The 12,080-nt window shown below is 39.4% G+C and overlaps 1 protein-coding gene across 1 annotated transcript; it reads left to right on the top strand.

Moving 5' to 3' along the window:
* Positions 1-12,080, top strand: VDAC2 (voltage dependent anion channel 2). The gene is made up of 9 exons (XM_030950930.1): positions 1-186; positions 3,751-3,822; positions 4,776-4,825; positions 7,049-7,201; positions 7,291-7,343; positions 7,784-8,011; positions 9,148-9,298; positions 10,198-10,255; positions 11,045-12,080. The coding sequence occupies exons 2-9, from the start codon at positions 3,756-3,758 to the stop codon at positions 11,134-11,136; spliced, it is 852 nt and encodes a 283-aa protein (XP_030806790.1). The 5' UTR covers positions 1-186; positions 3,751-3,755; the 3' UTR covers positions 11,137-12,080.

Here is a 12,080-nt window from a genome sequence, read left to right as displayed (position 1 = left end):
AGCATGGGCGGCCCGGGCGCACCGGGGTCCTGCGGGACGGCAGCGGCGGGCGGGCGGACTGGTGTCTCCTTCACTTCGCCCTCCAGTACCGAGAGCTGCGGCAGCGCGGTCTGCCGCACGACTGCACCCCCCGTGACCGGCCCGAGCCCACCTGCCCCGACAGCCCGCCACAAGCAGCACAAGCAGGTGCGGGCCCCGGCCGCTACCGGCCCCGCGGGGCAACGGGGGGGGGCGGGGCTCGCCTGGCGTCGAGCGGGTCCGGGGCCTCGTGGGCCGGGGTTGCGGGGCCCCGGGCTCATCCCAGCGTTCCCGGGTTCGCGGGGCGGGCGGGGGCTCTCCGTGGCCGCTGTCCCCGCGGCCGGGCTCGGTTGCGCGAGGCGCGGCGGGGCGGGCGGGTCAGGCCGGGATGCCCAAGATGGCCGCGCCGAGCGGGTCGGTTCACCTTGCGGCGGGGCGGGCGGCGCGCCTGGCGCCCGGCCTGGGGCCGCCGCTCGGCCCTGCCCGGCCCTGCCCGCGCTGCGGCCGCATCCCCGCTCGCCCCTCGCTGCCTTTCCCCTCCGAGAGGCGCTGCTTTACTACCCCGCCTCGCTTCCTGAGCCCGTAGTCCATTTCCAGATCTTGTCCTTTAAGTTTCTACATTGGCCTGGCCGATATAAGGCTTGCGTGTCCATCTCCAATCTGTGAATAGAGAGACGGTTAATGCAAGGGTAAGGAGGTGGCTTTTTTTAAAGGTCTCTGCGCTATCAGTGTAAGCCTGAAGGTCACCGTGTGTCCGGTGTATTTTAACAAATTAATTTTTAAATAACCTTAATTTTTCAGTTGCTATTTATTGGGATACTGGGATAATTTCGGCATAGTTGTTGCTTTTCTAAATCGCGTGAGTACAGATTTTTTAAAAAATCTATTATAGGCTGATATGGTTTCTGGTTTGATCTTGAATATCTTGAGATATTAAAAGTGTTAGAAATCCTAATAGGGGCCTGTGGCATTTTTTAATTGTAGAGTGTGAGAGTTTTGAAATACTGCCTCCAAGGAGAACTGTGATGTAGTAATTCCAATAATGTTAATACATTTTTCTGTTCTTGGGGTGACTTCTTTTTTCTTTTTATCGCAGAAGAAAGCCTGATTGTGTCTCCCGAGTAAGAGATTAATTAAAATTTTTTCATCATGGTGGCATGAAACAAAGATTAGGGGGGAGCTCTCACTTGACTCAAGTATATTCTGTACTTCAAATCGATTATTTTCCAGTTTTTAAAGCAAACCTCTAGTTGCTAAATGATGCTAATTGTTTAGTGACTTCTAATTAGTAGTTTTTAAGTGAAAGATGCTTCAAAATAGGGTTGGAAAAAATTATTTGTCATTTTAAGAATTTGCGAACCTACCTAACGTTGAAGGACACAGGGCTGATTGTTTTATGGCCCTGTTATCATTTAATGAGCGTTCTGATGGTGACTCTGGTTTATCAGGCATTTAGTGTATCCAAAATTAACTCTTGGTTTCCTGTTTTGTCCTCATCCATCCCTGTCAGTAATACAGTATATTATTAGAACAGCAGTGTGACAGTTGTACTCTCTTTCAACATTTTATCACACAACTTGTATCTGTAGACTGGAATGTCTGACAAATACTGGTTGGTTTCCCTGAAGTGGTAAGGATGCTTAACTAGGCCAGATAAAACAGTAGCATCCTTTTTACTGTAGTAATCCTCTAAATTTTGATGCAGATACAAGTTTGTTACCTTCTCAGGACATTTCTGCTTAGCATAACTCTCTTGTCTGTAGTGGTTGTCTAGTCAGTTTGGAAACAATGAAAACAAAACGGAAAAGCTCGTTTATTTATACCGTAAAAGCATGTCTGTGGTAAAGGCTAATACAAAATTCCAAAACTAGAAATGATTATTTTTCTGGCAATGCTAGTTAGAGGTGAGATGTACTCATTAGAGGAAACGTGTAGCTAAGCTTTCTCTGTAAGATGTTAAACTGCTGAATTGTAGGGGTGCTGTGCAGCAGAACTCTGCAGGCGAGAGTTCTCACACTCCCTTGTAATTGGTCTACCAGCTGCTTCTTTCTATGGAATAAATAATAGGAACCATTCAATGTCTTGTCACTGGGATCAGGGTCTGTTCTTCTATAAACTTGAACTTGGGCTAAGCTTCTTTATGCGTCAGATGCTTTAAGCCATTTTCATGTCTCTTAAAAAAATATTTAGTTTAACTCTGTGAAAACCAGACTTGTTCTTGAGCAAGTGATAGATGTCCTGATATAGTGACTTGGTTGTAGAGTTTAGACATCTTTGCTAAAGAAGTTTTTCTGAATTTCTGTGTATGTGTGTGAAACTGAGTGTAAATATTTTTTCTTACAGGAAGTTGAAATTATTCCCTTAGGGCAATAGGGACCTGAAGTAGGGCACTCTGGAAATCTGCATTATGAATTGTAGAAAAATAAGGAACAGTCTTCTGCCTTCCCATTGATGCTAAAGTGTTTTTTTTTTTTTAATTAGTAGCAGTTCATACAATTTGGCCGCATATGGCAGGTGAAATTAGGGTTCGGAATTTAACATGTGAGAACACTGCCATTGTTATTTTTCAAGTTCTAAAGATAGTTTTTTCATTTACTTATAAAGAAAAAAAAAATCAAGAAGATAAAAAGTCAATTATGTTAATCTGAGTCTCTCAGCTAAACCAATGTGACCAATCAGTTTGAGAAGATAAGATTTTTTGTTTGCATGTGTTTAGCCTTTTCATGTCCTTGTCTAGTTAGTTTCATTTTCCCCTCTTCCACAGTGTGGGGGGAGTTATTAATGTACTCTGTTTACTATATTTCACAACTTTAAAATACAGGGCCTCTGTAACAGCAGCCTCTTGCTATTGAAATCATGGGAAAACAGTGCTTGAAGGAAGTGCAGATAAGAGTGCGTGTTCCCAGGGAGGAGAGTGATGGGGGCCTGCCTGAGACCTGAGCCTGCTGTCTGTCCATGGGGCCACAGCTCATCTACAGTGGCAGGTGCTTTAACACCGGGGCTACCAGAGGCTCCCTGTCTGAGAAAGGCACTTGTAAGGAGATCTCTTCTCCCAGACCCCACACTCCTCCTACTTGGATGTTTTAAACTAACAGGACAACTTCCCAAACTTAAACTCTTGCATGTTATTAGGTTGATTGCTGGTTAATGGCATTAGATCTTCCTTTTAAAATTGTATGTCTTCTGTGTAAAATATGGGGCAAAAATGATGTTGGAGAGCAGATATGCTCTCTCTTTACATTTTCAAAACTTAAAACCTTGTGGGTACTTTCAGGTAGTTTTCATAAACATGTGTCAACTTTGACCTTGTGGAACTTCAGGGAATAACTGTCTGCATTACAGGTTTTTCGATTTCTAGTGTCCAGGTTTTTGGCAGTAGCTATGCCAACTCTGGAAATGTGAGTTATTAGTTAATTCCTGGTAATCAAAGATGTATGGATAAATCTACCTGAAAAGTTAAGAACTGGATGGTCTTGTAATGCCTTTCCTCTGCCATGCCTCTTCTCTGCATAAGCCGAGAAAACATCTCATGTTCACAGTGACCGTCAGTGAAAACCTGCGTTTCACAGAATACTGTACTATCATATCTGTTAATTTTAAATATACAATTATATCTATTAATTGGTTTCATGTAGCAGAATCTGCCTTAAGAATCTTGAAAGAATTGTGCTAGCATCTTTTCACGTGTGCAGTGGCAGAAGGTTCATTATTAATTAGCCCTTTACCTTTCAGCTCCAATGGCGATTCCTCCAGCATATGTAGACCTTGGCAAACCTGCCAGAGATATCTTCAATAAAGGATATGGTAAGAGTAATACCTTTTATAATTGGTGTTTGAGGTGCAGCAATGAATTGCCTTTTTAAGTCTGCATGGAAAATTGAATGATCAAATGCCAGTATTTTTGGGGAGGAGGAAGTTGTGCTGTGTTTTTTATCTTTACCACCAACAAACTGATTGTTGAAGGCTTTTTCTGGCTTATTTTGGTGTGAAGGCTGTTAAGTCTTACTGCTTGAGCCACATAAATGTCAGAGGTGTACAAGTATGCAAGAATGCCAGCAGCAAGTGTAGTTTAACTTAGCAGCACTTTGTTTACTGGTCTGTCTGTGCCGCAACATTTGTTGATATAGAACGGGTTATATACAGTCTAATGTAGCCTTTTTTGGACTAGTAAGAGGAATGGCTATTGGGATAAAGAATCCTTCCACATCTTAAAGTGCTTTAATACCAGATAGCTGCATAGTTAAATCATTGTCACAGTGCTTTTCTTTCTGGTCTTTGGAAATGTGGGGGTTCTTTACTAAAACTGTTGCTCGCCTCTCCGGATAACAATGTGAATTGACGCTCTCACAAAACCTACTTATATTCCATTGGGTGTGTATTTCCCAGTGACTTTGCTTTTATAGTTTTTTACTTTGAGATATTTTGTCTTGGTGCAGAAAGAGGTGGTTTATGGGTTGGGATAGCTCTTTAAAAGGCATTGACTATTATATAAAAACTGTTCCATTCCAGGAACAGAAAATGTATTTCCTTTTCGAAGCATCATTTAGTAGTTAAATATACTCATGCAGAACTGAGAGGCACTTCCCTGCCTTATTTTGGAGAGGCTTCCTTTACCTGCTGTGGCATCTGTATGCTGAAGTCAGTCTATAGCTGTTTATACATATTTATGTAGGACACTGCTGAGCCTGAAAGACCAGCTTGTTGAAAAATGTGCAGGGCCTTAGTTAATCATGTAACTTTGACTTCTGTTTATTAAGGCTTTGGGTTGGTGAAACTGGATGTGAAAACAAAATCTGCAAGTGGAGTGGTGAGTTTAAGTAACTTTTATTCATTATATATTTTTTCTAGCTATGTTCTGATACTTAGTTAAAAGGGGCACATTTCAGATACTGTTAAGTATTTTATAGGCTATATGAATGATAAATATCTGGTGTTAAATAATATCAGAAGCCCTTAAAGTTCTGAATGTATCAGGAATATTGCCTTGTTTAGTAATCTTTTTATAATAAAAGGGCTTATTAATTGTCCCTGGTCTTACATGTGAAGGTAAACAAATAAAGGATTTTAATATACCAATTATAGTATACAGATTTTATTTCTGAAGTACCTTTGGTACTGTTTGGTGGAAAATTCTGGCATCTTGGTTTTTGTATGAAGAAGTTGGCATTGAATAAGCATGTTGAATCTTTGGCTCTTCTAGGTACTTAAGCGCTGCAGTAGTGTTCCATGCAAGATGTCTTATCATGCAAACAGTGCCCCCTGTGACTGTTATCTATTTCTATTGCAGACTTTGCAAAATACAATGGTAGATTTTTTTCCCCATAACTGGGGCCTGAGTACTGTAACTTACTGTTAGAAACAAGGTTCATGGGCTCTGTTTTTTCTAGAAGTCTGTATGCCAGCCGAAACACAGTTTGCAAGAGCCCTTACTATTACAGACGTAGTTGTTCTTACTGTAGCTTGTTTCTTTGGAGGACTACCATTTATGCTGGTAAAACTCTCTGAAAAACCCAAGCCCTAATGTGAACCCTGTATCAGTTACAAGCTGTCCTTCCCAGGAGGAGAAACTGCTGGCATATATGTACTACAGATGTTTTAAAGTAGAAATAAGAAGATAATCATTTGTTTCTCCTGAAGCTATTGCCCCAGTGGTTACAGTCACATAGGCCCTGTGCAGTAGGAATGGCACAAAGCAAGAAGTTAAAGCTGAAGGTATTTGTGTAGTTCTCATCCCTTGCCAAGAAATAGATCTGCTAGAATTATGCAACTGTGTATGGTGTCACTAACATCATACAGATAAATGTCTTGGACGTGGTCAAATTTGATCAGCCACCATTAAAGAACAGTCTCAGTCCTGTTTGCTTTGTGCTCCTGGGGCTTTTAGTAAGAGTGCCTAAGGACTTGCAATTTCAAATCTGTTTCCTTCTGGGGAAGGTGAGTGTGAAAGTTTGTTTGAAAATAATGTGTATGGAGGAAGACAGAGATAAAAATGTTTATTTATATGTTTTAAAAAGTTGAAATAATGGACTTCTTAAAACATAAGGGCAATAATACTTAATTGGAAAGAGCTCTTTAAAAATTTTTGCAAACCTGGCTTTCACTTCTAATTACCTTCAGTTTTTGAATAGTGATACACAGAAACTATTCCTTCTGTTCTTTGTGAGAATCCAAATAGTGAGAGACATCAGCATTTACTTGCTTTAATAAAGAAATGTGAGTGATACTGTTGATTTCTAAGTTACTTTGAAGAATTTCAGGTCAGATCATACCATACTGTAAACCCAGCCTGTTTGCTAAGCTCCCACTTCAAATGTTATTTCTGTGTGTCATTGAACCAAGGTGCCAGGGCAACAGGAGTTTTATAGGTGTAGTAGAAGCAGAGAAAAAGAGTAGAAGGTGTGCCTATGGCTAGTACGAAAGGCTAGTGCATTGGGCAGACTAAGAACTCTTTAAAAAACAGTTAAAACCCCAACCCAAACAAAAAACCAAACCACCCACCCCACCCCCAGTTTGAAAAATGATTATACTCTGTGACCTTTTACAGTTGCACACTAGAATGTAAAAAATACACTAAATCACAAAATACATATGTGTATGTCAAAATCACAAAATGCTTATGTGATCTTACAGAATTTTACTGGAGTTGTAATACATGCCTAATGTGTTCTTGGCTCTTGGTTTGATTTTTAAGTTGCTCACTGGGAGTATCAAACTGAACCTTACATTTCAAGAACTTGTTGCTGCTTTAGAGGAGGGTCCTTGTGGTGGCTACTGTCTTACTTTGGAGTTAATTTGCCACCTCTACGTTTTGTAATATGGCAGGAACACTGCAGTTGAGATGGGGATTGTGGGGAGTCCTCCATGTGGGCATGAGTCATTAATTCTTCTTGGCTGTGCTAGTCTCCCTTCTCCCCTGCAAGTTGTCCACTGATCTTAAATTTTTTTCCATGTAATAAGAAGATCTTGGTGCTTGCTGAAGGAAACACCGTGTAATGCTTTCAGGATCACATGTATCTTCTGTGCTTTTTAGGAATTCACAACATCTGGTTCATCGAACACAGACACTGGAAAAGTGAATGGAAGCTTGGAGACCAAATACAAGTGGGCTGAGTATGGTCTGACTTTTACAGAAAAATGGAACACAGATAACACTCTGGGAACAGAAATTGCAATTGAAGATCAGGTAATAGATTAGGAAAATATTTATTGGTTTTACCTCTGTGTAAGAACTGAATTTATAGCTTTATCTTATCTTCTTCCCCCTTCAATTAGCTTGCCAAAGGCCTGAAGGTGACATTTGATACAACTTTCTCACCAAATACAGGGTAAGAATTGTTCATGTTTTTACCTTACTTAGGGAGTGACAGCACCCATGGTCCATTGATCTGGTCTGTGGTATTGACAGAGCTTTTGGTATGGTTTGCTATTGATCCAGCTTAGCAGATCACAATGCTAAAGGCTTCTGCTCTTTACCATGACATTACTGTGGGGTTAGTATTGCACATTTCACAACTTTGCTTATTTTCTGGGATAGAAATACTGGAAGATTGCAGGAAACATGAAACTGTTGCTGCATTCATCAGAAAATGCCTGCTTGCCATAGCCCTGGGTGGTCTGAATTGGCTGGCTCTACTTTTGCCTGGTCCAGGGGATGCATGTGCAAGATTTTTAGATATGCTGTGTAGATTCATAGGGCTTGAATCTTGCTGATTGTTGAGGAAGATCACGTATGCTTGTCTTAACATAACTCTTTTCTCTGTTTCAGAAAGAAAAGTGGTAAAATTAAGTCAGCATATAAACGTGAATGCATAAACCTAGGCTGTGATGTTGACTTTGATTTTGCCGGGCCTGCAGTCCATGGTTCAGCTGTCTTTGGTTATGAAGGCTGGCTTGCTGGTTATCAGATGACTTTTGATACTGCCAAATCAAAATTGACAAGAAATAATTTCTCTGTGGGTTACAAGACTGGAGACTTCCAACTGCACACTAATGTGTAAGTACTGAAAACTTCTCCAGCTTTCCAGAAGCAGGCTTTCTTTAACTTCTAGTCAAAATAAAAATGCTTGAAATATCAAGAGGTGCTTACAAGGCCATTAATGGAGTGCATTTTTCAATAGGAAACTCAAAATAAATGTAAATGTTACTTTGTATCTCTCTTTCAAAATGAAACACGTGGGATTGGTCAGCACTTGCAGCATATGTGGTACAGATACTGAAGTATGTGCAGATTGGAAGTGCAGTGCTTCAGTTATGCAGAACTGATCATAATGCTTTTTCTGGCTATGCCATGATATTGAATTGTATCAGATTACAATTTAAGGGCAGTAGATTTGTTAGAGGTAGTAATTAATGTTGCATTAATGCTGTAGTAGTTTCTAGAGCAAGACTAGAGCATTGCTACTGGGCTTTTTGTGGAGGTTCATCTTCTTGCTTGTCAGGGATTAATAATGCATGAAACAATGTAAACAAGTGTAAGACATCTTTCTTCAGACTTGCTGCCTTTAGATCTTACTCCAGAGCAATCTGATCAAGACTTACTGAAAAACATGATGTTTTCAATCCAAGTAAATAAAATTGGTGGAGTTCTAGTGTGTTTAGATAGTTAGAAGTTTTGCTTTTGAAGGGAAAGCATGGGGATTGTATCTCTCTGAATTCATGGAATTGAGGAATATAGGAGAAAACTACAAAATACTTTAGAGTCCGGGCTGTAAGAATTCCATTTCAGTTTGCTAATGTAAAACATTGTGACAGATTTTTGAACGGTCATTCAGTTCTCTAGGAGTTTCATGTATTCAATAATAAGTGCAGGAGGCCCATTTTGTAACCATTAACACATATTGGTCAGTTTGTAAGGATTTGATCTAGAATTTTGTTCATGGACTTTGTTTGGCAATTAACATGAGAATTAGCTGTAGCACTCTAAAATACCTTTTTATTTCCATGAATTACTGTAGTTTAATTTTGCCCTGAAGCCTTTGTTCATCTCCCCTTCTCTTTTCAAAAAATGTGAAACAACTCAAATTTTGAAATTCTTATTTGAATAAAAATCTTTTTTTTAAATCCCTTTTTTTACTACTTCTGGAGTGGATTATGCAAATAGAAAGCTAACTTTTCTCTTAATTTATGCAGCAATGATGGTTCCGAATTTGGTGGGTCAATTTACCAAAAAGTGAGTGAGTCTCTTGAAACTGCTATAAACCTGGCTTGGACAGCAGGTAGCAACAGCACTCGCTTTGGCTTTGCAGCTAAATACAAGTTGGATCCCACTGCTTCTCTTTCAGTAAGTATGGCTGTAACCTGAAGGGTTGTGCAAAGTACAGTGTATTTTCAGTTGCTGTGAATCCCTGTGTTATTAGTACAAAATAGGCTGGGAGACCTTGTAGGAATTACTCCTTACAGTCCAGGCAATTATAATTAAACCAGCAGTATTTAAATTCTGTCATGTCGCTTACAGCAAAGTCTCATAGAATCTGACTGTCAGATGTGCTTATGTTGGAGATCCTAATGTACTTAAAAATGAAAAACACAGTTTAGAAAAACATAATTTAAAAAAATGTTTGTGTCTGGTTCTGTAAGTTTACACAATTTTTTTTAAACCAGTTTTTGGGGAACTCTCACATTCTGTAAGAACTCTGACAATACTGGTTAAAAGTTGATAAGCAGCAAAGTTTCCTGTATGTTACAAAGTTGGAATGATTTTGTTGAGGAAGTGATGCAAAGTGAGATAAATAATTTTGTATATATTTTTTATGATGATATTACCCAATGTTTGCTGCGTGACTGACAGGATACTAATTCCTGTGTAATATGAACATGGAGGAGTCCTCCGATGTGGCATTTTTTAGGAGACTGGTGGTAAATGTCTCTGGCCTTCTGAAAGAGGGGAAGTGGTGAAGTTCACCTATGAAACTATGTTTCAGTAACAGTTCTTCCTGCCCTTACATTCCTTCTGCTCTTAAATATGCTATTGCTTCAAAATATGTTACTGCTTCAGCTGTAAGTTGAAGGATGATGGCATAGCTGCAAGGAGAGAATTCAGGAAACACAGGTGAACTGAAAGAACAGATAACATCTGGTTGAACTGATAACAGCAGTGTTGCCATAGTTATTCTAGATTCTAAATGGTAACAAATAACTAATCAGTTGCAGCATTTCAGTTGCTTTTTGTTTATTTTTTAGGCAAAGGTGAACAATTCTAGTCTAATTGGAGTGGGTTATACCCAGACCCTGAGGCCAGGTAAGAGCTGTCATGTGAATTTTATCATATATATATATCTTCTATGCATCCTAAAAAAAAAATAGAGGTCTCTGCATTTATATGCACTTTTTTTCCTTCAGAATATTTTTTCGTTTGAACGCCAAGTAGATATTTTACAGTAGCTTCAATTATACATCAAACCATTATCTAAGCAAGACAAACTATTTTATCTAATGGTATTAATATATTCCTCACTGATCTGTGCAGGAGTGGACTGTATTATGTTTGACAGCTTAGCTTTAGGCTAGGCAAAGCATGTCTTCTTTTTTAGCACTGCTTTGTCCAAGCATACTGTGTTGAATGATAGCAGGTCTTCAAATTATGATTAATTGTCAAAACCTCATACTTCCTGCTCTTCATATTTAGTAAAGAAACCCTCCAGACCTTAACTTGTTCCACTTCAGTATGAAAGCACCTGTTAAGGCTGTATTACCATTGGTTAGTTCCTTATTTGAAAAATCTAGTTTCATTCCATCCCTTTATAGGTAGGAGTGTCTGTGCACAGATTTCCTCCTCCTTTGCATGTCTTAATGCAGGAAGGGAGAGCTCTTGCGTATTTAGCAATTAGAGACTTCGTATATTGATGTTATAACTTTACAAAAATCATGGGACTAACTTTCAGTAGATTTCATGGATGTATTCTCCCCTAAAAATCTTTAGAGGAAAGTAGTTGTATAAAAAGAGAGCTACAACTGGGACTTGTGATGACAGAGGTTAAGTTGCATGAAAGCTACTGTGTTGTAAACATGCTTCTTAAAAATCTTACAGGTGTGAAGCTTACACTGTCCGCCCTGATAGATGGAAAGAGCATCAATGCTGGTGGCCATAAACTTGGTCTTGGCCTGGAACTGGAGGCTTAAAAAGGTGAAGAAACTGCTGCAGAGAAGGGATATCAGAAGAATTTGGCCTTAAAATGTATTTCCAATGTGACCAGCAGGCTTTTTCCCAGGAAGGATGACCTAGAACAAGAGCTGTATTTGAAGTATTTAGACAGTTACTTGTTAGCTGGTTTCTAGTTAAATTGGTTACCCATCTAGTTAAAATTCTGCATTAGTGCAGTCACTTAAACATTATTTAAATGTATTTAACTGTTTAATGCGCTACCCACAAATAATGAAATAGACATTTATGAAAACTGTACAATTGTGTGCATGTTTGTTTTTATGTTCCTTTTAACATTCGATATTGCCATTGAATGAAAAATGGATCACTGGATGTTTTGAAATGAGGTCAATGATTTTGTTGAATGACCTGAACTAGAAATACATTTGGTATCCCAAGAAAAATTATGAATAAAACAAGTACACACACATACTTGTGCCTCAGATATTTTAAGAATGAAGATACGAGGGTAGTGCTCAGTTAAGTTTTAAGTAATCCAAGAAGTAGTGCTCTGTACCTTCGTGCAATTAAGGACCCCCACCCATGACAATACTGAATATAGGTGAACGGTTGGATTCCTCAAGCAAATTGAATGTGCTTTTCTGTCAGGTAAGGTTTGTCATGACACAATGATTTATTCCCCCTGTGATCCACGAGCGAGATGTGCTGTGTTCCTAGTTGGCCTTCTGATGCAAGAAGCGCAGATCAGTGTGCTTGGCACACTGAGACATGTAAGAAATGTTCCTTGAAAAAACCTCACCACAAACACACCTTTTGCTTATATTTGTATGAAGTGAGATGTATCTCTGCAATTGAATGTAACAGTGTAATGGTATAACAGCCTGCTTATCCCAACTGCTGTGAGAGGTTTCTGCTTAAAATGACTGAAATAAAGACAATTTTAAATGGACACAGAGGAAAA

The sequence above is a fragment of the Camarhynchus parvulus genome, chromosome 6, assembly GCF_901933205.1.
Source record: "Camarhynchus parvulus chromosome 6, STF_HiC, whole genome shotgun sequence".
In the NCBI taxonomy this organism is placed as follows: domain Eukaryota; kingdom Metazoa; phylum Chordata; class Aves; order Passeriformes; family Thraupidae; genus Camarhynchus; species Camarhynchus parvulus.
The sequence above is the reverse complement of the archived record's forward strand: the minus strand, read 5'-3'. Positions and strand labels throughout refer to the sequence as shown.